The 27,341-nt window shown below is 47.9% G+C and overlaps 1 protein-coding gene across 6 annotated transcripts in view; it reads left to right on the top strand.

The window, feature by feature from the left end:
* MACF1 (microtubule actin crosslinking factor 1) overlaps positions 1–27,341 on the top strand; it is a 301,663-nt gene that overhangs the window by 44,560 nt on the left and 229,762 nt on the right. Inside the window, exon 1 of one of the 6 annotated variants that reach the window (XM_082229485.1) lies at positions 9,413–9,552. The exons of the other annotated variants lie outside the window; for them this stretch is intronic. Within the exon in view, the coding sequence (XP_082085611.1) occupies positions 9,501–9,552 (52 nt within the window). The 5' untranslated portion in view covers positions 9,413–9,500. Of the gene's footprint in view, positions 1–9,412; positions 9,553–27,341 lie in introns of those variants that run through there. 6 annotated transcript variants of the gene reach the window in all.

Raw genomic sequence — 27,341 nt, 5'->3', positions numbered from 1 at the left:
CATCCTCTTCAGCTGTTTTGGATGCTGTTGGGTCTCGCTGAGCACAGTCTGATGGGAGATCCTTGGGATTCCAAAAGCCAAGAGGCGGCTGAGCGCCTGGGGGGCACCCCAAGAAGCAGAGAGCTCAGCTCCCCTCCCCTCCTTCCTCTTGCTTTTGGGATGCTGAGGCAATTTCCTGTGCATGGCAAGCAGTCCTGGGTTTCCAAAGCCAGCTGGAGCAGCCCCTTTCTCTTTCTCCCTTTCCCAGTCCCGGAATTCCAGACATGCTTCTTCAGAAGGAGGGAGAGAGAAGCCTTGTCAGCATCAATGAGTTTAGCACTGGAGCAGGCAGGGAGTTAACCACTTCACAGCTGTGCAGGAGTGGACACCCCAGGCATGGAAGCATGGTAGTAGATGGAGAAGTGTACCCATATCCCAATGCTTTTATGGCTGAAAATGCATGTGCTATAGCAGCAAAAGCAAAGGGATTTTTCGTGTGTGTGTGTGTGTGTGTGTGGTCACTTCTGGCTTTTTTCTGGAGATGCTGCTGCTGGAATCTTTGGCTTCTTAAAAGGTGCCTACAAAGTTTCACTCCTTGTTCTGAGGCTGCTCCAAGGCATTCTTCCAATCTAAGGGGCAAACCCCAGAATCCCTTGCCGTGTTGCAGACGGCCAATCATGACTCCCAATGTTTTGGTTATGGGCTGTCATTCAGAGCCAGAGAAAGAGTGACTTAATAGTACATGGCTTCTCTGAGCCTATGTAGATTACCTTCCGGCCTTTGAGATCAAATGGGGCATCCTTAAACACCGTTGAATCCAAGCATTTATCTTTAGTGTTGGGAGTGAATGTTGCTCAGGTTCAATAGCCCTGCTTATCTGTCTTTCAACCCATGTTTTCAAGGTATTGACTTCAAATGTGTTCCAAACATATAGTATACCGTATTTTTTGCTCTATAAGACTCACTTTTTCCCTTCCAAAAAGTAAGGGGAAATGTGTTTGCGTCTTATGGAGCGAATGCAGGCTGCGCAGCTATCCCAGAAGCCAGAACAGCAAGAGGGATCACTGCTTTCACTGCGCAATGATCCCTCTTGCTGTTCTGGTTTCTGAGATTCAGAATATTTTTTTTCTTGTTTTCCTCCTTCAAAAACTAGGTGCGTCTTGTCGTCTGGTGCGTCTTATAGAGCGAAAAATACGGTATGTCTGGCTGCACAGAAGTAAGCTGCCCCAAATCTGCTGAAGACTAGTTGTGTCTGCTCACTTCAGAAGCTAAGCCACTGTGCATGTCCCCAGAGACACTGTCTTTGTTATTACCACCCTTCACATTTTCTTGGACCGAGCCCTGACACTGAAATCTGGTTCAGGGGTCTTCATTTTGGCATATGTTAAGCTGACCCAACTCATTAAATGGGTAACACAGTGGAAGAATATTAGTTAGATTGTTCACAAGGTCTTATTTTCTTTCTTTGTTCCCCTTCCCATTGCACTTCTTGTCTTGGGGCTGCGTGTTTGTGTAGGGATGTGGAGAGGCCCCAGGCCCATTCTGGCCTCTTTGCGGGCCCCCTCCAATTGTCTCTCTGGGCCACCACCCCTCCCAAGCCATACCTCTCATCAGCCTTAATTTGAGTATTTTACCCCACACCCCACACTGAGTATTTTAGCTTGCTGGGATGTATCTTTGAACTCTGCTAATGCCTCATGCTGGCCTGGATGCAGAGGAGTGTGCAGAAACAATCTTGCTGTGGAAAGGCAAAATTTACATTTACAGTGGTACCTCTGGTTACATACTTAATTTGTTTCGGAGGTCCATTCTTAACCTGAAACTGTTCTTAACCTGAAGCACCACTTTAGCTAATGAGGCCTCCCACTGCTGCCGCGCCGCCGGAGCACAATTTCTGTTCTCATCCTGAAGCAAAGTTCTTAACCCGAGGTACTATTTCTGGGTTAGCGGAGTCTGTAATCTGAAGTGTATGTAACCTGAAGCGTATGTAACCCAAGGTACCACTGTATTGCTTTGCTCACTTTTACCTCTGGCCTTACCCACCCCTGGTGTGTGGGCCCAGGAAGGCTGCCCAGAAGGGAATGTGGCCCCCAGGCTGAAAATGCTTTCCTCTCTCCAGTCGAGTGCACTGAGCTTGCCTTGCCACCTTTGGCGTGCTCACCACAGCCTGCCAGTTTTCTTGTGATCTGCTGGAGACTTCAATTCCACGCAGCTCTGCCTGATCTTTTCCTGGCCACTGTTCCTCCAGCCCCTGACCTACTTTTCCTCCTCACAATTGAGTGTTTGTGAGCAGGGGGAGGGAGACAAAGAGACAAAGAAATTCTAAAAAAGTTTCAAGTTACTTTTTATCATCTTGGAGGGGGGAATGCAGGCTTTGAGCGGTCAATAGTCTGGGACAAAAGTGAGCTGAGGGCACCGTCCGATGGCCGTGGTGGTCTGGGTCATCGATAGAAGCTTCAGCTGTGCCCAAACCACCTTCTCCCCGGGCCAATAATTGTAATTTTGCTTAAACAGCCATCTGCCTCCTTTACTTGCCAAGGAGCCTGTGCAACCCCCTCCAATCTCTTTCAATGAGGGTCCAGGAAAAGCAGGGGGACAGGGAAGAGGGAGGGAGGAACCCTTCCCGCTTCTGTACAATAAAATTGGACGCTGACCAACCTGTTCCTCTCATGGGAGGCCAGCTCTGCTCTTGCTGTGGCTTCCAAGCAGTGCCAGGATGTGGCTTTGCAGTGGTGGGTGGGCTTCCAGACCCTCTTCAGAACTGCTGAGGAGAAGACAAGGATGGCATGCTGTTCTGGTGGAGAGTGCTAAGCGCAACTGCTCCCCACCCCCTTCAGCATGTCTTTGGCACTTCCTAATTAGCAAAGAAGCGGTTTCTTCCAAGTCCTAATGGTCGTTTGTCTCCAATAGGCAGATGACACCCAGCTCTGCTTTTCTGTTCGTTCCATAAGCAGCAGAGGCAGCGCAGGTTCTGAATCGGTGCATAGAAGCAATAATGAGCTGGAAGTGAAGCAAAATATTGAAATTAAATCCAGACAAGACAGAGTTTCTGTTGCTAGGCATTTCCCAGGTCCAGGATTTGGTGATACAGGCCGTTTTGGACAGATTTACAACCCCCTGCTCCCTTGGAAGAAGCAAATGGGGATTCTTGGTTCTGCTAGAACTGTTATTGTCACTTGAGGCCCAGGAGACCGCAGTCACTAGGAGTGCCTGTGCCTGCCTTTGATTGATGTATCAACTACAGGCTTTTCTGGACAGGGACAGTGGTGTCAGTTATCCATGCTCCTGTAATCTCCAGGATAGACAGCTGTAACTAATTTTATGTGGGGCTGCCCTTGAAAGTGATCAACTTGTGCAGAATGTCATGGCCAGGGTTTGGTGGCAGCAGGGAGTCAGTCACGTGTAACTCTCAAACAGCCAAATTCATTGCCAGTTATCTTCCAGACCCACTTCAAGGTGCAATTAAAACCCTGAAGTGGTCTGGGCCCCAAATATTGGAGAGAGCACCTTCTCCCATATCAGCCTGCCCATAAGTGAAGATCAGTGGAAGAGGCTCTTCTGCTAGTTCCTGCATGACATGCATTCCACCAGTGGGAAGGTGAGATTCAGTGCATTCATGATGGAGGTGGGGACTTGAATCCATGTTTCCCAGACCAAAGTCAGGCTTGGTTGATTCTTGGAGGTGGAAGATCCTCCCTCTGTTGACTCATGTGGTGTTTGTCTTTATTGGCTGCTGGCTTTCCATGCAGTTTGGAATTTTTTTCACCTTTTTATGTTCTTGTACTACAGCATGGCCAAATGCTTAAAGCGATGCAATTTGCAAGGAAAATCTACTTAAGGGAAACGAGTAGGAGGTCCAGTAGCAGCTGCTGCAGGTATTGTTGCATTGGGTATTCAGCTGCGCCCTCTTGCAAAGATTTGTTTGGCCCAGGTGTGAAACAATCCCTTGATCACCCTTGCAATAGCATGGAGTTCCAGTTGTATCACTCCCATGTTGCATGTAGGAAGTTGTAGTTTTTGCTTACGCACCTAGGATCCTCCTGTTGAAGTGAGTTTTGGACCCACATCTTCCAACTGTAAGATAGTGAATCAGTTTGGAGTGGTGAAGGAAGCACATCATCACCCCCAGTTCTCAACAGCTGCCCTGCCAGGCTTCCTTTGGTCTTACATGCCCATTGTTGTGGGGTACATTGTCTTAATCTCCTTGCCCCCAGCCTTCTCCGCAACCACCAGCCCCAGGTAATCCAAGTACTACCTTGACTCCACAGCTTGTTTAGATCATGGTAAATAAGCAGATAGCCTTACTGAATTTATTTGCTTTGTATTTGTGGAGGGACCAGTCGCTTGGCTCTAAGCTTTGGCCCAGCCTGCTTGTTTCTTTTCAGGGAAAGGCCACAGCTTAGTGGCCAGGCACCTACTTGAGACTGCAGAGAGCCACTGCTTATTGGAGGAGACAATCCTGAGCCAAGAGAGAGCATGCTCTGTGTTAGACAGCTTCCTTTTGGGTTCACTTGGTTACATTTATAAGGGTGAGCAGGTTCTGTTTGGGCCGAGCTATTGCTATCTGGGCACGGAGACTTTTATTGTCTAGCTGTTTCGTTTCCAGTTGATTGGAACCTTTCGGGCTGGATCAACTTAAAGATTGATTAAGTCCAGCCTTCTGGCATTCATGCAGATTCCTCACCCACCCAACAAGGACTCTGTCTGCCCTTTGGAGCGAGGCAGATCCTCTTCCCAGGAGGTTCCGCCAGGCTTAGAGCGAGTGCTGTGCTCCCCCTTCCGCTTGGCCTATCGTGAGCGATCAGGTCTGCTCTCGCTCAGGGAAAATGAATGTGTCCCTCCCTCCCTCCCACTCTCTGTGGTTGCTGCAGATCAATAAATCAATCCCTGAGTAAGGGCAGTGTCCCCCATTGATGTGAAGGCAGATGATGGTGCCATTCCAGTGGAAGCATCAGGGTGAGTGGAGGGAAGGTGCTAATTTGCCAGTCTCTGCTTTGTGTCTGCTTTTCCAGCTTTGCCATTCTCTAAAGAGGCTTGGAATGGAAATTCCTGGGGCACTTGGCAAATCTGCAGGCACGGAGCTGTGCCATTTTGGGTTCCTGTCACCAATGTTGCTGGGTGGGGGTGGTTGTGCGGGTGGGCTTTAAATCCCCCCCCTTTTGTAGGCCAGGGCCATCTGTTTAGGAGCCGGCCCTCCATCTCATCCAGTCCCAAGCCTGGTTCCAGGCTGCAACATGCCACAAATGCAGGGCTGGTACGTTGCAGGTGGATGTGTACAGAGACAACTTAGGCAAGTGAGCCCAGCCACAACCTGCTGGGAACAGGCTCTCCCCTCATCCCAGGCCACTGGGCACATGATCTCTATTACTGTGGTACCTTAGGTTAAGTACTTAATTCGTTCCGGAGGTCCGTTCTTAACCTGAAACTGTTCTTAACCTGAAGCACCACCTGAACCTGAAGCCTCCTGCTGCCGCCGCGCCGCCAGAGCATAATTTCTGTTCATCCTGAAGCAAAGTTCTTAACCTGAAGCACTATTTCTGGGTTAGCGGAGTCTGTAACCTGAAGCGTATGTAACCCGAGGTACCACTGTACTATTGAGGGGCAACTCCTTCCTTACACCAAGCAGGGTGATTTCCAGACTCCTCTGTACAATCTGTTAATTCAGCATTTAGCTCATTTTGCTTGCACAAAGCTTGCACAGAGATTAGATAATATTTGGGCTTAATTGGGCATTCTTTCCAATTTCTTTATGAGGCAGTTATATGGCAATGAGATTTCATCCTTCATTCACCCCGATTTGCTTGTGGGGTGCTTACACATCTTCTGGTTAGTAATTCATTCATCCCACACTTTTCTTCCCATCTTCCCATCACTTCCCAAACTGAAAGAAATTTAAAAAAGCAAAAGCGGATTTGTTTTGTTAGGATGGAGAGGAGCTTTAATTCATGGAAGGTTTGTGGTACAGTTGAATCTTTCTTGCAAAATAATGAGTCTGGAGGCACATTCAGTCATCTGTGCGTGCTCCAAAGTCCTTCCACCAAGCTTTTCCTAAAGGGAAAGAATTGAACTTAGCTGTATAACACCCAGTGCTCCACCCCCGGTTGTGATGTTGGGATGGGTGTGCACTAGGTGTTTGCAGCAACAGAAAATGGCTCCCCTTGACCCAGCACCTGCTTTTTTAGCAAAGAGATCTTTGGGCCCCAGAGGAGCAATTGTGCCTCTTGGATTCCTGGGCAAACAGCTGCTGCTCAGACAAGAAGCAGCAACTGGTGTCCAATGCTACTTTTGCAGCAGAGGAAACTGATACGGTGGCCATTGTGTGCTGCTCTCTGCTGTGCCCTCCTGCTCTTGGGGGCCTCCTTAGAAAGATGAGAGCCTGGAAAGTTGGCTTGTTGATCAGGGCCTGGTTGCCATTTGTGGCTCTTCTAAGAAATAACACCTTAAAAACACACATGTGTATTATTTTCCATGTAAGTGCTTACCTGAACCGATCCCCACATTCTTTGTTACCTTGGTATACACGGGATATAAGGGCCATTGCCTAATTTAAAAAGAGAATGTCTCTGGCCATGGGCTGAGTGACTTTCCAGCATGGCTGAGGAATCACAGCCTCTGCCCCTTTTGCATCCGGAGCGTTGCAGAGGGTAGAACTTATGTGTCTGAGTGTGAAGCTTCTAGGCTGGGTGAGCCCAACACCATTATTTGGGATAGTAGTGCTTTGCATTTGTCCTGGTGCGATTTTTCTCTAGAAGCCTGAGTTCAAGTCTTTGGATTTCTGCTCTCCAGCCCCAAAAGAAATGCTAGACTCTCTCCCTGCTTGGACAGAGCACAGCGTCCTCAGTTTTAATCACTGGTCGAATTTGCTAAGTTGCATGTTTCAGCGCTCAGTCCTCTGTGTGTGCAGGCAAAACGTCTGGTTCTGTTGGTTGCTCCTGTTACCTTCCCAATTTGGCCCACTTTGCGCTGGGTTTTAATGGAGTAAAAGGGAGGAAATTCCATTGGGACGGAAGGAAGTGCGATAACATTGAGTGCCTTTGCAACAAGGCTGGTTCTGGTGTATAAAAATAGTGTTTGGGTAAGCAAGCACTTTGCGTTATTTGTAGTCTGAGTGAGGAGGCCTGGCAGCACCCACAGATGCTTTTCAGAGCAGCCCCAGCAACCCTCTTCCCACTGGGACCTTGCAGCTCTGCAGGCGGCTTCTGTGTGGGAGAGGAGGAGAGAAGACATTTGGCATTTCCACTCACAGTGAGGTGGGTCAAGCCTGCTCCCTGCAGGGTTCAGCTGCACTCCCTCAGATAGCATTCAGCAGTCCCTGGTGCGGAGACCGTGGTGGCTGCCATTGCTAAGGAGACTGACGTGGGAGGCTCTGTGGAGCGAGCTGGTGATTGGAAGAGTGGGAGGCTGGCCACGCAAGTGCTCGAGCAGCAACAGAGAAGCAGGGGGGAGAAGAGAGGCCTTTGGGTGGGATGTGGGACTCTGTGGACAGGCTTAGGCAGCAGCACTTATGCCAAGCTCACCCCCCAGCTGAGTTCTGCAGCTTGCATTTTGCATCTTTCAATAAATGGGGGAGGAATATTTGTGTTTTCTCCGCTGTGGTTAGATATTATGCAATCAAACTTCCTTTGAAAAACCCATTTGCTGCATTGAGAAGGCCAAAGTTACGCAATGAGGGAAAATGTTCCGTGGATTCCAGTCACATTCCACTTGGATCACCTTTTAGGCTATTTGTTCCCAACCAAAAAGCCTTCTGAAAAACAAGTACTGTAGTCTTTTTAATGACTTTGCCATTTGCGTGCAAGCAAGAATGGCAGGGGGGGGGGGGAGAGGTAAGCAAAGAGGGAAGAAGCCAAGATGGGCTTCCTCTGTAGCAGGTCTGCATCACCGCCATGTAGGTTTGAGCTTATCTTCCTGTCTAGGATCCAGTTTTGTGCCAGCACATGGCAGAGTGTTGGGGGATAGTTGCATGCAAGAGGGGCAGGCCCTTCTGTGTTTTGCTTGCTGCATCCCCACAAATCCATGTGTCTTCATGCAGATTGCAAAAAATTGTGGCTTCTCAACACCATGTGTTCTATGGGAAACCACAGCAGCTCCTGTGGAATTTGGGTTTTTATCCATGCATATCTGAAGAATGAATATGATGTGGGAATCCTTCAGAGGCAACACGGAAGGTGGCTGGGGAGGCATAGCTGTTGATATCCAAACAGACCTTTGACTACTGCTTGCTTCTGCATACCCCATCTTCCTCCAGCATGTCCCCCCCCCCCATTGCCAAAGGCCTTTCTGACTTTCTGAGATGTATCAAATGACCATAAATTGTATTGATTCATCTCATCAGAGACACAAAGTAATAGTTAGCAAAATTAAAAGTGTGTGTGTGTGCAGCCTAGGAAAAATCTGGTTCAGATATGACCATAGCCACACATTCCAGTAGGTAGCCTTTAGGCAAGGTGCTTCTCTCAGCTTGACCTCAGAGCCCCCCCCCCCCATCTGCAGTGTGAAGACAATAGTACTGATCTACCTTACAGTGGCTCACAATGTAATGCAAAGCCATTGTTTGTTTGACAAACTATGAGCTATCTCTCAGATGATCTAGCAAACCATGGCTCGTTTCTCCAAGGTTTGTTTTGTTTTCCATTTTGTACCTTTGTAGCTGGAGCGGAGCAGCCAAATTATAATTAAGGAACCACTAATAAATCTTAAACCATTATTAAGTAAGGGTTTGGGGTTTGCATAGAACACTGAGCCATAGTTTAAAAACCCCAAATTTCTAAGCCAATGAAGAATCATGGCTTCAAATTTTGGTTTGTTGGTAGATGCTGGGGAGACTTTGGATGATGAAACAAACCATGGTTTAGTAAGCAATAGTTTAATAAACAGTTGCTTAGCATTGTGTGCACACCAGGTCAGTGTTGGCGTTCAAATTGCTATACACTAAAATGTTATAATAATACTAAGCATTGTGGTGACTCTCCTCTTGTGCATAGAGAATATCCAGTTGCATTAGTTCCATGTGCCTTGCTGCTTGGTGCTTCTGAATAACTTATTTGAAATCCCACTTACTGCGTGGATGAGGCCTTTCTCTCTTGCAGATTTTCTCCAGCTGTGCCATTTCTCTCTCCCTCTTTCTGTGTGGTTTGGTTTTGGGGCGGGGTGGCGGTGGAACCCTACACCTCTCCTTCGCTCACAGATGGGGCCTTTCTACAGTGTCACTGCTGGTTTGCATAAAGAAGAGGGAGGCGTGTGGCTACGTATGGGGTTGGCTGACACCCAATGAGGTTTTTAATGCACACTTCACCTCAAATAAGGAAACACAAAGAGGGCCGTAACACAGGGAGGCTGGCCGGGTGACATCACTGCTCAAAGAGTGACCAAAGTGCAGTTCTTGTCTGGTGGCTGGTTAACTTGGAGCAGGACGGGAGGCTGGCTCGGACCCCCAAAGTGACTCTGTGCATTAATTCTGCACCCCTTTGGGACATGGTCACGGCGCCTTCCAGCTGAAAGGAGGGCAATCCAGCGGGCAGATGAACACCGAGAAATATCGGAAGTTCCTGGATGGACTCAACAACCTGAAAGGTACAGACGCAAGCGCCTTTATTTCTCCCCCGTTGGAGTGTGTGTAGAAAGGAGCAAGGTAGCTGAGTCAACTCTGTCACCAGGCTCAGGAGGGAGCAGAGCCCGTTCTCCGGTGAGCACAGGTGCCTGGGATAGGAAGGAACAAGCTCCCAAAGGCTGGCGACAGACAACAGTTTTGCAGCCAGTTGAAGGTGGTTTGCCAGGCACTTCACTTGACTGGAGAGGGGGGCAGCTGTGCACAAGCGTTCCTTTTGTTCCACGGCTGCCTCTGGTCAAACAGGCTTTGCAGGTTTTTAGGACTCAGTGAAAACTGCAAATCCTTTTGGCCAGTGGTGCAAATGGGATGTGTGTCTGTATCGTGAGCAGCACCAGCACCAGCGATTTCCTCTTCAACCTGCCTTCAGCTCTCTGAAGAGCCATTGTCTCCAGCTGGAGACTGGCTTTGTGAGTAGTCAGGCTGGAAGGGAAGCGACTGTTCTTCTTCCCATTAATCTCTGTCCGCCTCAGGTCGGCTGTTCTGTTGGTGGGGCGGGGATCGACCCCTGTCCTGCTTTGTTCTTCAAGAGGTAGCTGGTCCAGCCTTTGTCCTGGCAGTCCCACCTTGTTTCTGGTACCCATTTCTCCCAAGGTGTCTCAGTGATGCATGAGTCAGAGTTTAAACATGAACCTCTTTCCTGCAATAGCTGAAGGCAATGGCTTTATAGGGACAGAAAAGGATCTAGAAAGCATTTGCTCTTTTACATAAGAAAAACAACTCTCTTTTTTCTTAAAAAAATGCTGCATTATTGCCATTCCTTGGAGTCCAGAGAGGGCTTTGCTAAATAACACCCTGAGAACTTTGCTTCTTTCTGCCCTCTAAATCTACCATCCTTACTATGTTCTGATTTGCAGAGAAGTTTCCAAGCATTTTCGCTCTGTGTGGGTTTTTTTTTTGGGGGGGGGGGATATGGATGGACAGACACTTAAAGCTCTTGTATGAACCAGGATTGTAGACCGGAGGGAGCAGATGGTGCTATGTGATCCTTTTGTACCAGGATCGTGATGGATGGAGACACTCCTTGATGCTCCCAGCCAAGCTCTCACTTCCCAGCTCCATTTTTTTCCACCTCTTTCCCCCCACCCCACCCCCAGAGGTTGGGAGAGGGGATAAATGTTTTGATGGACATTTGATCAAGCTCTCTGTGGCCTCTTGAAGCAGGTGCTGGATGGTGGGGAGGGGGGCACTTGCACAAATGTTCAGTCTGCGCATGCGGTATGTGGCTAGTGAGATACTTGGGCATGTGCTGAATTGCGGCTTGGCTCTATATGCCTTCCAGATATTTTTGCAGCAGGGCAGTCTGTGCCATGCTGGAGATGTTCAGAGCCTTCTCAAGATTGATTGCCATGCCAGTTTGAAAAGGCAGAATGATGCAGGAGAATTTGCTGTGCCCAAATGCTAAATGGTCATACTTGAAATGTTGCTCCGACAGGGGAGATGCTCATGGCAGGGGGTTTGACTGGCTTATTTGTAGCAGGAAAGGATTTTGGTGGATTCCTAAGGCTGATGCTTGTTTTCACCAGGTTATGTCCAGCCACTCTTTTGGGGAGGTTGCCTTCCCCTTGGACCCACAGCCACATATTTCCCGTGCCCAGTTGTCTGCAAGCTCCTCTGAGCAGCAGAGAGAGAGGGACAGGAGCAGCTGCAGTGGGAAAGGGTAGAAGCTGATTCTAGGAAAGAGCCATAGCTTGGTGGCATCCCACCAATGTTGCATGCAGATGGTCCTGGGTTCAGTCCCCAGAATTTCCTCCTAAGTCTGGGAAATAGTCCTCTCTTGAGCCCCCAAGCAGCCACTGAGAATTGATGTTGTGTCCGACCATCACTTTGGAACTCCCTGCTCATTAAAACCAGGCAGCCAGTCTTTGTGGTTAAAACATTTTTGGTTAGGCGAGCCTATCCAGACATGTCAATGTCAATGTGTTTCAATCTTTTCTTTACTGTTGTTAATAATGTTTTAAACTGTTTTAAACTGTTTTATCGGTAGTTTTAATATTTCACATAAACCGCCCAGAGATTTTGCTGCAATCAATTGGTGTCTGAGCTTCCCCAAATGAATAAATAAATCCACCTTGAGCTTTACAGATCTCGGTGGACCTACAGTCAGATTCCTGGGTGTTGCAGCTGCCTGTATCCCTATGGGCAAGGACTTGGGCAGGCAGCTGGGCTCCATGGCTCAAACCTCCTCTGTGTTGGCAAGCAAAGAAGTCTGCTCTCGACTCTTTCGCTGGCTTGAACTGCAGGGGAATATTGTGTCTTGTTGGGGCTTCTCATTAGTCAATGTGTTTTGGCCTAGTTTTCTCTCTCTTTCCTGTTTATTTTCCTGGCCTCCAGCAGGGCTCCAGAGCTTTCCTGGGGTAGTCCAGTGACCCATTTTGACTTGCCGTGGCCTCTGTTCCTTCCGTTCCCTGTTGGAATAAGGGTGTTTGGTAATGGCAACTCCAGCGGGGAAGTCTCCCCGGACAAGCCTGTGTTTCAAACACAATCTAAATTTGAAATGGTTGTCCTGCAGCCAGGCTTGTAGACAGCTGCTCACCTCATCGCCTCTGTTGATTTAAAAATTGCCTCTAGGAGACCAGGAAGGAGATGTGGAAGACAGTTCTTTTTTCCCCTTTTAGGTGACTGCTGTGCCACAAATGGTTGATATATAGTGTGGGGTGTTTTGTTTTTTGTTTTTGTTTAAATGGGGCAGTCTTTGACTTGTTTGAGGCTGTGATGGAACCAAAATATGACAGTTTCCTCAAATAAAGCAAGTTATAGGAGCTGAGGAAATCAGGAGTTGCCTTAAATGGGGACTCAGGAGCTTGGAATCTGCCATTTATTATGATGACTAGTAATAGTACTAGCACCAGCAGCAGGAGCCGACGCTTTCTCAGGCTTAAAAGCATTGTTTGGGAGAAAGGCACTCCTTTCTCCTTTTGACTATTATGCTTAAGCAATGATCTGCCATGACTCAAATGGGATTCCGGAGAGCTTAAATTCAGCCCTGGCTGTCCATAATTTTTCTCTGGAAGTTCTCTCAGCTGATCATGATGTTTTGTGTTGCAAAGGTGAGCTGTGTGTTTAGTTTAGCTCAATGCCAAAGAGGCTGCCCTCTGCCTGTTTTCACATTCCCACCTGGCTCGCTGTCACTTTCATGTTGCCAGACTTAGAAGAGAGGCCTGTGACCTCCTGTTCCTGCATTTGCCATACAAGAAGAGTTAATCCAGTTCACTTAAATTGGAAGGGCTTTGTGTGCGTGTGCGCAGAAAGAGTGTGTTAGAGAAGAGAAAGTTGGGGCTGTGTCCTTCATAAATGTTTTTTCCCCTGTCTCTACCATTTGCAGCTGGTGTTGGGGAATCAAGTGTAAGTCAAACTCCTGCATGGTTCAAGTAGTGAAGCAACTGTTTGGAATTAAGGGCAAGCCTGGAGACATTCTTTTAACACACACACACACACACACACACACACACACACACACTGGTCATATAACCCTCCCCATTTGGCCAGCACATCAGCAGCTGTGACACGGAAGTGAGTTTGGCAACTCATTGCCAACCAGCTGGCCTTTTTGTTTAAAAGTACCTTTTTAAAAATGAACGGTATTGCATACCTGTCTTCTGCCCGGTGCTGGGCCTTCTGTTTTTCTCCACTTGGCCCAGCTGACTTTGTGTTCCACTTTTGCTCCTCCTGCATTCAATTCTGCATCTATGCTGGTTTAGGGCTAGGCAATTAGCAGGTCGCTGCTGGATTTGTGGAAGAGACTGCATTTGTTCTCCTGATGCAGTCCCTGCTGTGTTCCTCTCCTCTTGGCTTGTAGACCCTCTCAGGGAAGCAGAGGAACTCTGGCCCTTGGACTCAAGGAATGCTCAAGGAGCTTTGGCAAAGATTGTGGCCAGTGGGGAGTGGGAAAGCCCTGGATTGCTGTGTGGCTTTTTGACATATTCCTTTGGGACCCTGCTGTCTTGCTAGCCTTCTTCACTTTTTGATTGCTTTGAACCCACTGTGCTGAAATTATAATTTCATTGTTTTATATTTCATGTAAGATAGTTTGAGGGATTTTTTAAAAAACAACAACCAATCAAGCAGTATGCAAATTTCATGAAATAAACAAATGTTCACATGCCTGCAGTGCTGTTGCTGTCGATGTCACAGCTTCCCCACATCTCTGCAAAAGGCCTTCAAAGAGATTGTAGCCCAGAACTGTGGTATTTGGTAGCAAAGTTGCTTCTGTTGAATTTGGACTCTGGTCACTGGAACATCAAAGTAACTGCCTTCCTTTTAGGTGTTTGGTTGTAACTGTTTTTGCTGTGCTATTGCCAGAGGTGGCTGTCCTGCAAGGACTTCCTTAGTGTTCATTTTGCATCTCTTTGGCCTCTGCATGGAGATGGGACAGACCTTGGTGTTTCATGGCTACCTCACTGCCCTGTTTATCAGGTACCCTGACAGGTAACCCTTCACGCATGCGTCAGAGAGGGGGCTAAGACACAAGTGCTTGTGCCTCAACTAGCCTGTTAGTCTTATAGACTTGTGTTCAAATCCAACCAACAATTTATTGGGTTGCTCCAGCTGCTCTGTGCAACTTCTTCACAATGAAATGAAATAAAACCTGGTGCATGAATTCTGAATTCCTGATTTACTTTCAGCTTTCAGGGTGTTGGGCAGGCAATCCTGCAGATTAAGTTGGGCAATTGGGGATGGATTCTACTTGACACAGGTCCCAAGAATGAAGCAACTGCTGTGCTTAATTAATATGACACATGGAGCTTAAATCAAGCTCTGCTACAGCCCCAGAGTTAGTTTAGAATGTTAGCTTTTATGTCTGAAACTTAGAAGCTGCAGAACCTCTGAGTGTGTGCAGAATACCTTCTCATCACTTGAGAAGCTACAGGCATCCTTGGGTAGACTGGGGCTCATGGCTTCCAGGCTGAATGATGTGCTGGGGCAACCCAGCCAGATGGGCAGGGTAAAATAAAATGGCAAATTTTGCACTTTTGATGTGGCCTCTTTCTAGCCCCACGTGACCTACTGAATGCATGGGATGAAGACTGGATCACAACGTTCCACAGATTTGGTACCCCCTAGTGGGTCACATGAACACGTCATGGGGAGGGGAGAATGACCCACAGATGCTGTTTGGATTACTTCTGCTGTGATGCCATGATCCCGTAAAAGCATTTTGCTGATATAATTCTTTTTGTACGTGAGGCCCTTGCGAAATGTGATACAGTTCTTAACTGGATTGAAGGAAGATACATCTTAGAATCTAATGTTAGAACTTGGATACTTAGAATAACCTGTCCTGGGCTTCTTATGAAGGGTGGGATATAAATAAAACTTAACAAAATAAAACACCATCCATCTATCCTGCAGGTGGGTGGAATGGGGAAAACACCTTTGAGCCTGTGTGGAGTGCCCTTTTTGTCACCATGAGGTCTGTTTGGAAAAATCTGCCTATACGTTTCCAAGCCCAGTTCAATGTTGAGTCAGCTCCAAATCTCTGAAGGAACCCCTTCCCCTCCTCCACTTGCCCAGGCTTTAAGTTTGGTACTAGAGGTTCTTATAGTTCCTGCTATCAGGTGAACAATGCTGTGTGGAAATTTGGGGAAATACCTTTTTGGTGGTGGCACCCCTTCCCTGGAATGCCCTGTTGCGGTGTGTCTAGTGCTCACATTCCTTGGTTTTTTGGCACTGGCTAAAGATGTCCAGGGTTCTGTGTGGAGCTGTAATATGGTTTGTTACTGTATTAAAAATCTGCTATAATGCATAGCAGCTATATCAGTATGATAATGCTTTAGTAATTTTTCTCTGATGTGTTGGATTTGTTTCTTTTTGCAGCAGTCATTGTGATTTGTTTTATGTTATAACAATCCTGGGATTCTTAAAACAATGAAGAATGGGTTTATAAATGGAAGGAAATGAAATAAATACAGTAATTATCTCAACCTTAATTTCTTTTTTCAGTATAGAGGTGTTTTTTTATTTTGCCCTTCCGGTGGCTCTGCGTCTTTTAAACTGCCAAAACTGTACTTTAACAATACATTAGGACAAATACGTTGTAATTGGTATACTTCATTTTAGCTTATGGCGTGTGAATTTCTGCCCTTCTTTCGAAGAGCTCAGGGCAGTGTACATAATTCTGTCTCTGACTGGCACAACAACCCTTTGAGGTAGGTTAGGTGGAGAGGTAGGAGCCTGGCCAATGGTCACCCAGGGAGCTTCATGGCTGAGTGGGGATTTCTGAAACAATGTGACTCCTGTATTGATTTTTGTCATGTAAGCCATTATGGGGGCTTTTGGCCAGTTAAGTGGGAGCTTGCATTTGAATGAATAACAATAGGAATATTCCCATTTTGATCCATGCTGAGTCAGCAGTGTTCCCTCCCCTTCATTCCCCAGAGGGTCCTCTCAGAAGCAAAGCCCTCCTGTTAATTGTCTTATTTGTTCCCTTAGGCTGGAAGTCACATTGCTAATGTAGGTCACTGAGCTTTCCAGGAGAAATTTCCTGCCTCAAGTTTTGATGGGCAGCAGCCATGACGGTCACTGCTCTTGAACAGACCCACACACATGCACACGCCCTGTGCAGAGTGCCCAGTGGCTTCCTGTTTAGCTCCCGTGGAGGGAGAAGCTCTTTTGACCAAGATTTTATTATGGCATTGTCTCCCCAGATGTGGGTTTCACTTTCTCCCCAGCTGGCTTGTTGTTTTCCAGCAGGCATAGTTTCAGTAGCCAGTAGGTTTCTGGACCACTTTTCCTCCCCTGTGTGCCTAGGCCATTGTCCAGGAAACCTTTGGACCCTTAAAATGCTTCTGGCTAAGCCTTCCTACGGAAGATGGCTTCCTTCAGTCTATCCGCCCTAAAGCAGTCTCAGAAAACAACTGCTCTCTACTATTGAACGACCATTCACGGGGGCAAAGGTGTGTCTCTGGGGGGTGAGGAGAGGGAGAAGCCCTGCTTCATAGCTCTAAAGCTTTGTTCTCCATTAAGGAGCAGCAGCCCCTTGGCATTTTCTTACCTGACCTTCTGTGTGTGAGTTTCAGGAGTGGGGATTGGCCAGTGTTAATGACACCAGCCTTTGCCAACCAGGTGCCCTCTGGATGCTACTGGACTACAACTTCCATCATCCCCTGTCAGCAGAGGCAGATGGCAGTGGAAGTCCCAAACATCTGGCCCAATCGCCTTCTAAAACCGGCCTGCGGATGGTCCAGGAACCAGCGTGTTTTTACATGAGTAGAATGTGTCCTTTTATTTAAAATGCATCTCTGGGTTATTTGTGGGGCATAAGAATTCGTTCATTATTTTTTTCCAAAATATAGTCCAGCCCCCCCACAAGGTTTGAGGGATAATGGACTGGTCCCCTGCTGAAAACGTTTGCTGACCCCTGGTCTCGAGTGTTTTATACCATGGGCTATATTGTTTTATGGTGTTGTTTTCTCCTTTTGTTAACTTCTAGGTGTGTTCTCTGTCCTCAAAAGCACTTTTTAGAAATGGCCTTTGCTTCCTTGAGTTTCTGTGGGGTGCCCGCTTCTGCCTTGAGGCTGCAGCTGTGTGTCATAATTGGACATGTAACCAGTAGCTTTCCACTGGAGTCTCTCTGGAGTGTGAGCCAGATGTTCATGCAGTAAAGTGGGTTAAGTGCCAGAAATTGGGCTGAAGCACAAGCAGCGTGCCCCCTCCCTGCCTTTTTGCTGTTTTGGGGTCACTGTTCTGAATGCAGTATCATTGACTGGTGATGAAAACACCATCTGCCCCATACCATATGTCCCCGTGCCTGTTTCCCTAAAGATACACTCAAAACCCAGTCTCCTGACCCAAGACGATGCTAATGTCTGCCCAAGGTGGATAACTGTGTCTTTGGATGGGATTTCATAGAATCATAGAATCATAGAGTTGGAAGAGACCACAAGGGCCATCGAGTCCAACCCCCTGCCAAGCAGGAAACACCATCAGAGCACTCCTGACATATGGTTGTCAAGCCTCTGCTTAAAGACCTCCAAAGTAGGAGACTCCACCACACTCCTTGGCAGCAAATTCCACTGTCGAACAGCTCTTACTGTCAGGAAGTTCTTCCTAATGTTTAGGTGGAATCCTCTTTCTTGTAGTTTGGATCCATTGCTCCGTGTCCGCTTCTCTGGAGCAGCAGAAAACAACCTTTCTCCCTCCTCTATGTGACATCCTTTTATATATTTGAACATGGCTATCATATCACCCCTTAACCTCCTCTTCTCCAGGCTAAACATGCCCAGCTCCCTTAGCCGTTCCTCATAAGGCATCGTTTCCAGGCCTTTGACCATTTTGGTTGCCCTCCTCTGGACACGTTCCAGTTTGTCAGTGTCCTTCTTGAATTGTGGTGCCCAGAACTGGACACAGTACTCCAGGTGTGGTCTGACCAGAGCAGAATACAGTGGCACTATTACTTCCCTTGATCTAGATGCTATACTCCTATTGATGCAGCCCAGAATTGCATTGGCTTTTTTAGCTGCCGCGTCACACTGTTGGCTCATGTCAAGTTTGTGGTCAACCAAGACTCCTAGATCCTTTTCACATGTACTGCTCTCAAGCCAGGTGTCACCCATCTTGTATTTGTGCCTCTCATTTTTTTTGCCCAAGTGCAATACTTTACATTTCTCCCTGTTAAAATTCATCTTGTTTATTTTTGCCCAGTTCTCTAATCTGTCAAGGTCGTTTTGAAGTGTGATCCTGTCCTCTGGGGTGTTAGCCACCCCTCCCAGTTTGGTGTCATCTGCAAATTTGATCAGGATGCCCTTGAGTCCATCATCCAAGTCGTTGATAAAGATGTTGAATAAGACCGGGCCCAAGACAGAACCCTGTGGCACCCCACTAGTCACTCTTTTCCAGGATGAAGAGGAACCATTGATGAGCACCCTTTGGGTTCGGTCAGCCAGCCAGTTACAAATCCACTGAGTGGTAGCATAGTCAAGACCGCATTTTACCAGCTTCTTTACAAGAATATCATGGGGCACCTTGTCAAATGCCTTGCTGAAATCAAGGTAGGCTACATCCACTGGATTTATCTGGTCCTCTGACTCTTTAGTGGCTGTGTATTTACTGAATCTGGGCGTTCCCCGAAATCATACCTGCTAGGGAGTGTCCATGTTGCTTGGACTGATTTGGCTAGCAAAACAGGGCTGGGTTCTTTTGGGCTCTGAATGTAAGAACATTGTTTGAGATCTTGTCCTTGCCGCTTGCCCAAGACCTTCACCACCCTTCAGTTTCCCTGAAATAGGTAGTTAAAGTGTTTTCCCAGGGTATCTGTTTCAAGTTACTTATTGCATTTATAGTCTACCTTTTTCTCTGAGGAACTCAAGGTGTGGTGTATGTGGTACTCCTCAATACAACAACCCTACGAGGTAGGTTAGCCTGAGAGATGGTGTCTGGCCCCCAAGGTCACCCAGGGAGCTTCATGGCTGAGTGGGGATTTGAACCCTGGTCTCCCAGGTCCTAGTCCGAGACTCTAACCCAGGGGTTGGCAACGTTTTTTGAGGCCGGTCTGATCCACTCCCCAGCAGACCCCGGCCGGAGCGTGTGCGCCTATGCACTCAAGCTATTTCCGGCGCTCTTCCAACCTGGTGTGCGTATGCGCATGGGCGCTCCTCTGTTCCGGAAGTGTGCTGGAAATTGTGTGTGCGCATGCGTATGTATGCTCAGGTGTGCACACACTATTTCCGGCGCTCTTCTGACCCGGAAGTCGGTCCCCGCAGCAAGAAAAAACATGGTGCCGCAGGGGGAAAAGCACGGAATCCCCATGTCGATCGACGGAACGGCTGTGGCCTGGTTCCAGGAAGCTCATGGGCCTTAGGTTGCCAACCTTTGCTCTAACCATTGGGTGCAACCAAACTCAAACCTCTTGTGCTACAGGGAAGGGGAGAAAGGGGTGAGAAAGTCTGTTCTGAGAATGTCCGCCATAGACAGCCTTAGAAGGCTGACTTTTCTGCCAGGGCTTGAGAGCGATCACCAGTTCTCAGGAGTAGATAGGTAGCCGTGTTGGTCTGCCATAGTCAAAATAAAAAAATTCCTTCCAGTAGCACCTTAAAGACCAACTAAGTTAGTTCTTGGTATGAGCTTTCATGTGCATGCACACTTCTTCAGATACACTTCTCAGGATACAGTTCTCAGATACAGATGTTCTCAGATACAGTTCTCAGGAGTTAGAGGTGCTCTAATGAAGGCATTGTTCCTTCTGGCCTTACTTCTTAACTTCTTAACTCTCTCCCCACCCCCTTGGTGTCCTGCCTGGGTGAACAGGTCTTGCAGGTTTTTGGAGTACAACCGAAACCTGCAAAGCACATTTGACCAGAGACTACAGAGGTGTGCCAGGAAAGAGGAAGAATTCATGAGCTGCAGAAACAGTCTTGTCTAAGCAAAGCTGCATGTTGTGCTAACCCTGTGCCTAAAAAGTCTGCTTAAAACCAGCCACTCTCTGTCAGCAAAAGCTCTGTGTGCACCACAAATTCCAGATCATGGCCAAGAGGAGAGCATGACTCTCTTCCCTGCCCCCCATTCTCAGTGCCACTTTCCTGCTGGAAATCACCTCTGAAGGTGCTATTTGAAGCAAACTGCTTTCAAATGACGTGGTTAAAGACAGGAGCTAGGAGGAACTGGCTGCTTGAATCCTGGCCCTGGGGGCGCCATCAGGTGGCATCTGGGGGTAGGCAGGGCTCAAGATGCCACCCCCAGTCCCCCACTTCCAGTGTTTATTTTCCGTATTTTTGCTTTTTTGCCCAGTCATGTGTTAATTTCCTTGAATTGGAAGCAGTTGGGGCCGCTCAAGGTGTCTGTATATGATAAGACAGCCTGAGCTATGACTGTGTGTGTGTGTGTGTGTGTGTAGGTGCCTTGAGGCTTTTCTCCCCCCACCCCTGGGGCAAGGGGCACAATCCTTTGCAGATCCCAGTGCTGCCTTGTGGAGATGGGTGGGAAACTGCAAGGGTCAGGGTGGGTGGGTGTAGTCCTACGTATTTCTTGATGGCCTGTGGTTGAAGTTTCGTCTTCCCTTTCTCACTCCAAAATGAAAGTTGGAGGCTTTTTAAAGGCTCCTGGGGGCACAAAGGCCACCTGAGAGCAGATGGAGCCTGGGGACTTCCTGCCAGAGCAAGCTGGTAAAATTCCTATTTTGAGCTTGCTTGGTGGTTTTAGCCAAGCCCCTTTCCCTCTCAGGCTCGGCTCCCCACACACTTTTGCTGCAGCCTGGGGATACCAGCATTGGCCTACCTTGTAGGGCTGTTTTATAAGGATGGTTAGGAGAGCATGGGTGTAAGGGGTGTGTGTGTGTGTGTGTGTGTTTAACTTTATTTTAAAATTACCTACAGAAACAATGCAAAGAATTGTACTCATTAGCAGGTTTTGAGTAAACATTTACAAATAACAAAATTTATATAAGTTATAAGATTACGGTAAATATAAAAAAAATGAATGGAAAGGAAATAATCAGGATTTGCTACTGTGTTAAAATAAACTAGAAAAGGAGGTTAAGGGAAGTCTGAGGGGAGGGACTATTTGGGATTAGTGAATTATGATATATGTTATAATGTAATTTTGAGGGGGAAATGGAAAATGTAATAAAAATTATTACAAAAAAAACCACACAAAAAACTTTATTTTAAAATTCTATCCCACTTTTCCTCTAAAAGGGAGCCACAGTGGACAAACAACCAAGAGTCAAATCAATGCAGTAAATAAAAAAACATTTGAAATGTTTGAAAATGTTAAGAACATCTCAAAATATTGTTAAACAGCCACATATCCTTGCAGGTAATAATTTCAAGGTTGCACGGAACAGGTATCATTCAGCCATCAAATGTGTGGATGAACACGAATAACGTGGCAGACTGTCACCTCACCAGGGAGAGATTTCCACAAGCGGGGAGTCACCACCAAGAATGCCCTGCTGTGTGTCAGTAGCAGCACCAACAAGATGTTTATAAAACTTTCCCCATACCTACTTTTTGAACCAGGGTGGCTAGGGGGTCACACTCTGGCTCCTGGGCTCCTGTTCCACCAGAGCTTTATTGCTACTTTGGGCTGGGCAGACTGTGCTCCAGGCTTCCTGATCATCCTACTCAGCAGACCTGAAGGGCCATTTGCCTCCCACCAAGTCCTAGAAAGCTCCAGCCTCAAAGTTTGCTTTTGGCTAGTATGAGCAATTTACCCATGCTTGGCAGGAATTCACTAGGTGCACAGCCTTCTTGGCTGTGGTGTCAGTTTTTGAAATCCCCTCGCCTGGCTTCACATGGCCAGAACTGCATTTGCTGGGCTGCATGAACAAGCTCCTTGTAATGTTTGGTGGCCTCTTTGTGCTTAAATCAGCCTTCTTCCCCAACCTGGTGCTCTCCAACTGCCTTGAATTATATGGTCATACGATGCTGGGGCTAAAGGGAGCAGGTCCATGTCATCTGGGGCTAAGGAGAGCTGTAGTCCAAAGCCGCTGGAGGGCACCAGCTTGGGGAAGCTAGCCTGGACCCAAACTAAGCAAAGACATGCTATCATTTGCATGATTTAATTTGGTTTCTAATGGGCTTTTAGGTTTTAAGACAGGAGAGCAACCCTCCAGGGAACAGAATACTGATCCTTCTTTGCGTTTTGATGATCGCAAATTCCTGATTGCTGCCTTGTGACTTTCAAGGTTGCATTGAGGGGAATAGGGAATAGAGTGGGGAGACTCTAGTGTAACAAGTGGGGGGCAAAATGCCCCTTTAAAAGTTTCCATGAAACGAGCCGAGTTTCTGCTTCTGGTGAATGTGCCTGATTAGGAGGGAAGCGAGGTGAGGGGGATTTCCACATGAGCCGGGAGATGAATGGTGGAGGTTTCTGTTTGCATAAACACGCTTTCTGTTTGCATCCAAAAATCTCTCCCTCCCTCCCCCCTACACACACACACACATACACACACACACACGGGATCCGTGCAGCGACACAGGCGGAAGCAATGGTGCTGCTGCAGCTGGATCTGTCTAGCAAAACCAAATGAGAATTCGTTCAGCTGTTCAAATTAGAACTTGGCCAGACACGCGCAGGGTTTTCATGCTCCACATCTTCAGCGCCAGTCGCTAAAACAGCAAGGAGAATCTCTCTGACAAACCGATTTATTTTATCACAGCAGGAGGCCTTCAAGGACTACTGCCCAGGTTCTCAAATGTGAGCTTTTGTCATGCCAAGTTGCCTTCCTTCTTATTTCAAGGGTCCTCCCATTGTCTCACCATGGCAAGGCCTCTTTTGAGAGAGGATTGCAGCCTAACAACCCTCAATTTCAGTGCCTCGCCCTCCGCTGGGGAAGTATGGAGCCTGGCGCTTTAAGCCTGCAGGCCCACCCGTGAGGTCTGAATGGTTGGGGCAGTTAACCTGCAAAGTCCTCACAATGCAGACTGTAGCCATTGTACGCATGGTGTGTGCATTATTATCTACCATTGACTCAATTGCACTGACTTAACTCGGCAGCGTAATGCAAATCCAAATAATTGTAAGCCGCCCAGGGTGGCTGGGGAAACCCAGCCAGATGGGTGGGGTATAAATAATAAAATTATTATTTATTTCTTATCTGCAGTTGGCCTAACTACTTGCTCTTCCCTCACATTCCCACAGTGGATTCATTAACAGGATTTGCAAGACTCGAGCCTGTTTGGGATCCTTCTCCAGACAATGTTTGCTTTGGAAGCAAGAGCTATGCATTGAGAAGGCCTTCTCTTCCTTACGTGATTGCAATCTCTGAGGTGTACCAAGAATGACCTCTTGAGTTTACCTTTTCTCAGCATGGCATGTAGAAAGATGATTGCAGGGGGAAAAACCCTGGTGGGGTTTTTTATTTCCATGGATTTCTGCAAATTCCTGGAGGGTCAGGCTATCCATGGGTACTAGCCAGGGTGGCTACATTCTGCCGCAGGTACTATGCCCTTGTATACCAGTAGCTGGGAATTGCGGGGGGGGGGGGGCAGAGTGCTGTTCCCTTGGGTCCTCCTTATGGGAGTTGTAGTCCAAAACACCTGGAGGGGCGCGTGTCGGCTGGAAAGGCTGGAGGTCATCAGAGTTGCTCTAGCCACTGTCTCAGAGCAGCTGCTGGATCAGAACAGCATGCATCCGCAGGCCCCTTGGAGTGATTTTTGACTCACTTGAGTGGTGTTTGTGTTGGAAGTGGGTGGCCTGCCTGCGTGGAAGATGTTACAAAAATACACTCGGAAAAGGCCCAGCATACCAGAAAAAGACGCAGTGTGGATGGTTCCCACAAGCCTAACATTTTCATATTTTCCATCTCTGCCAAGTAGCCTCTGGGTTTGGTGTTAGAATAACAGGCTTGTTTGTGAAGACACCGCAGCTTTTGTTCAACTGGCAAAAAGGCCTTTTTCACTCCCTCATTCAAGGCTGCTTTCTCTCTCTCCCCCCACTCCTCTATTTTTCTTCTTTCCTGTTTCCTAAGCTGCTGTGGGAAGGTTGGAGAGCGTTTGAAGGGGATTCCTTGAAAGCGCCCGGACGCTTGCGAAGAGGGGAATTGAGGGGGCTCAGTGAAGCAGAAGGATTTATGGGTTCATAAGGTCCCATGCACAGCCGAGGCTGCCCCCATACTTCCAATAAAAACCCAGTCCACATGCAGGGGCCACAAGCAGATGCCAACCCACCCGTGCCAGGGGAAAGCAGCAAACGGCCTCCAGAGTCACTGTCCAGTTTGTCCAGGTCTTCAGATGGACACTGAGCCTGCAGTGAGACACTTCTGTGTTTCACAGAAGTGTACCGGCATATTCACAGAAACATGGGTTGTTGTGGAGCATGGCTGGGCTGCTGACCTTGTGGAGAGGGCTACATTTCTTATGGGGTTTCAGCTGCAGGTGGGGCCGGATTCGAAGGTGGGTAGCTTTTTCTTGCTTTCTGCCACCTGCATGAGATTAGGCTGGGGGATGGAGGCTACCAACTCCACCTGTCAGTCATCTCCAGGAGGGTGTGCAGCTGGTGGCCATCTCATGTTTGCCCTCAACATCTGGGTATTCAGAGCTATGCTGCCCCTGTCTCTGGAGGTTCCATTCTATCTGACATCACTAATAGGCAGGCCTTTTTTTCAACTGGAACTCAGTTCCTGCACCTCTTAGGTGGGCACCATTGCCATTATAAAAGAGCAAGGGAGGTGTTCATGGTGAGTTCCAGAACCTCTTTTTCTAGAAAAACAGCGCTGCTAATAAGCAGTTATATCTCTATCCCTCTCCGTATATCAGTCACAACCCCTTTTTGATGAAGCAACAACTGGCCCCTTGGCCTAGTTGTCAATGGGGATGGTGACCAGGGGCGCTTTCTTGCAGGTGTGTGGCTGTATATTAGGGTGGCTTTGCATTGCCTTAAAAGTCCATGGTTGCTTTTTAATCAAGTTCAAGGGTGGGAAGAAGGTGCTCTATGCAAGCAGCAGTGCATCTGCTCAATTTGCCCTGCTTTTGGCGATGCTGTGTGCCCACATGGAGCCAAGGGACCCATTCTCCTGGGTCAGGCCCACCTTTTTCGAGCTTGTCCTCCTTTTGCCCTGGTCTCCCAGGTAAGGAGGCATCTCAAACCCCCCCTCCCCCGCTCCTCAGTTGGTTGTGCCTTCATGGGAGGGAAAGTGGGAGGCGCTCCTTCCTTTTCACATAAATCTAGAAGGGCCTCTGGCCTGCCATCATGTCTGGTGCCCTCCCCCTGGGGAACCCCCACATGCTGGCAGCTTCCAGGGCTCTGCTATAAACAGCGATTAGTTGCTTGGGGTTCGAGGCCTCTGAGAACTTCACAAAAGGTCTGGCCTCGCTGCCTTTTTTCTCAGGACTTAATTAATTCTCTGTCAGTCTGCCCGTCTCTTTTCTTTTTGAATTCTCACCCCCCCCCCAATTTTCTTGTTTGCTTTTTCTGCTTCCAAAGTTCCTTTTCTGTGGCGGTGCTGCGGATGGGTGGGGGCGTCTTTCTGCATCCAAAACATCTCCACCCCCCCCTCAAATGCACACCTTTTGCGAGCAGCCCACGTCTGCTCCTTGCCGCCTGCTTCCGAAGTTTCCTCTTTCTCTGTTGGCCAACACGGAGGTCTTCATTCCTGTCTGCCTCCATGACTCCCTTGTTTCTCTGCTCTGTTACCAAAACTGCCCTCCTCTTCTCCATTCATTGTGTCTTAGTTTCCACTATCAACCTCCCCACCCCGCTTTTTAAATGTTCAGGGTGATTTTCAAAAACTGTTTGTACAGTGCCGTTAATGTACTTTTTAGAGTAGCATGAGTTAAGAAAGGGGGGGAAGGTACCTGCCTGCAAGCAGCTTGCAGTGCTGGGGGAAAAAGAGGGGACAGGGGAGCCCCTGGGGAGCAGGATTTTCTCTTGTCAGTCTTGAACCACCAATATCATTTGAGTGACTCACACCAGAAAGATGGAGCGAGTTTGTTTTCTGTTGCTCCAAGGGATAGGACCCGAACCAATGGATTGAAATGACAGGAAAGGAGAATCCTACCGAACATTAGGCAGACGGTAAGAGCTGTTCAACAGTGGATGGACTTCCTCAGAAGGTGGTGGACTTTCCTCCACTGAAGGTTTTTAAACAGGTTGGATGCCCATCTTTCAGTGATTCCCGCATTGCAGGGGGTTGGATTAGATGTCCCTTTGGGAGTCCCTTCCAACTCTGCAATTCTGTGATTCCATGAACCGGAGTTTTGGTCCATGTGAATCAATCCTAGAGGCCCCATCTTCAGTGCAGAGGGGAGCTGGCTGCCAGCTGCGTTGCTGATGTGCAGGGCAGTTGCACAAAAGCAGTGAGTGCGCACGTGGGCACTTGTCAGGCATCTGCTGGAGCTTCACGGCTGGCACATTTTTGGAATGCCATTTCAGCAGCAGCTCCCCTCGGGCACTCTGGAAGCCGTGGAGGCAGAGGAGCTGTAGGGTGTGGGGATCTGCCTGGGCTGGCAGGAGCAGAGTAGTGATACATTCATGTTTACATCAGTGCTCCTTCTCTCTGCCCTTGTCTTGCCATGCTTCTGTAGAGAGAGGAGCTGCCAATGGAGGCTTCCTGCTGGAACTGAAGAGAAGCCTCCTTCCTTGAGGGCCTTGAAGAAAACCCTTCATAAACACAAAAGCAGAAATGTGCTCTGTTTGCAATGAAGCACAAGCGCCAAGCTTCTTCCTGGCATTTTTTTAAGGGGTGGGGATGTTGGCATTGCCACTGTGCAAACTGCAGGATGCTTTGAAATTGGGGCAAGACAATGGGTGCAGCCAGGATTTTTGTTGGGGGGGGCAGGGCCGATGTGATTGGTCAGTTAGTTAAGTATTTTTATTGTTTTACCTGATCTAGGAGGGGCAGGTGCCACTCGCAGCCCACCCCCTGGCTACGCCCATGGGCAGGACCCCCTACCCAACATGGCTTTAGTAAAAGTTGCCTCAATGTTGGTCCCAAAAAGAGAGAGAGAGCTACCTTCAGACTTCCTGTAGTAGGTAGGGCTCTCTGGTGGCAATTCTGAGGAAGAAAACCTGAAATGAAGAACAGTGCATTTCCAAATGCTATTCCTGAAATGTCTGGCTTGAACTGTGGACTTCTTACATGCATGGGCTACCAGGCAAGCCTCCTTCGGGAAGAGAGCAATTTGTAATTGGTATGTTACTATTAAGTAAAGAAAAAATTAGAATTGTGGAGTTGGGACCCCAAGGTTCATCTAGTCCAACCCCTTGCAATGCAGGAATCTTTCACTCAGCATGGGGTTTGGGGTTTGAACCCATGTCCCTAAAATTAAGAGTCTCATGCTCTACTGAAGTCTCACAGGCTTAGTCAGTTTGGCAGGTA

This window comes from Podarcis vaucheri (assembly GCF_965113315.1).
Source record: "Podarcis vaucheri genome assembly, chromosome: 7".
Lineage (NCBI taxonomy): Eukaryota > Metazoa > Chordata > Lepidosauria > Squamata > Lacertidae > Podarcis > Podarcis vaucheri.
This window is presented reverse-complemented; position numbering and strand designations above follow the sequence as displayed.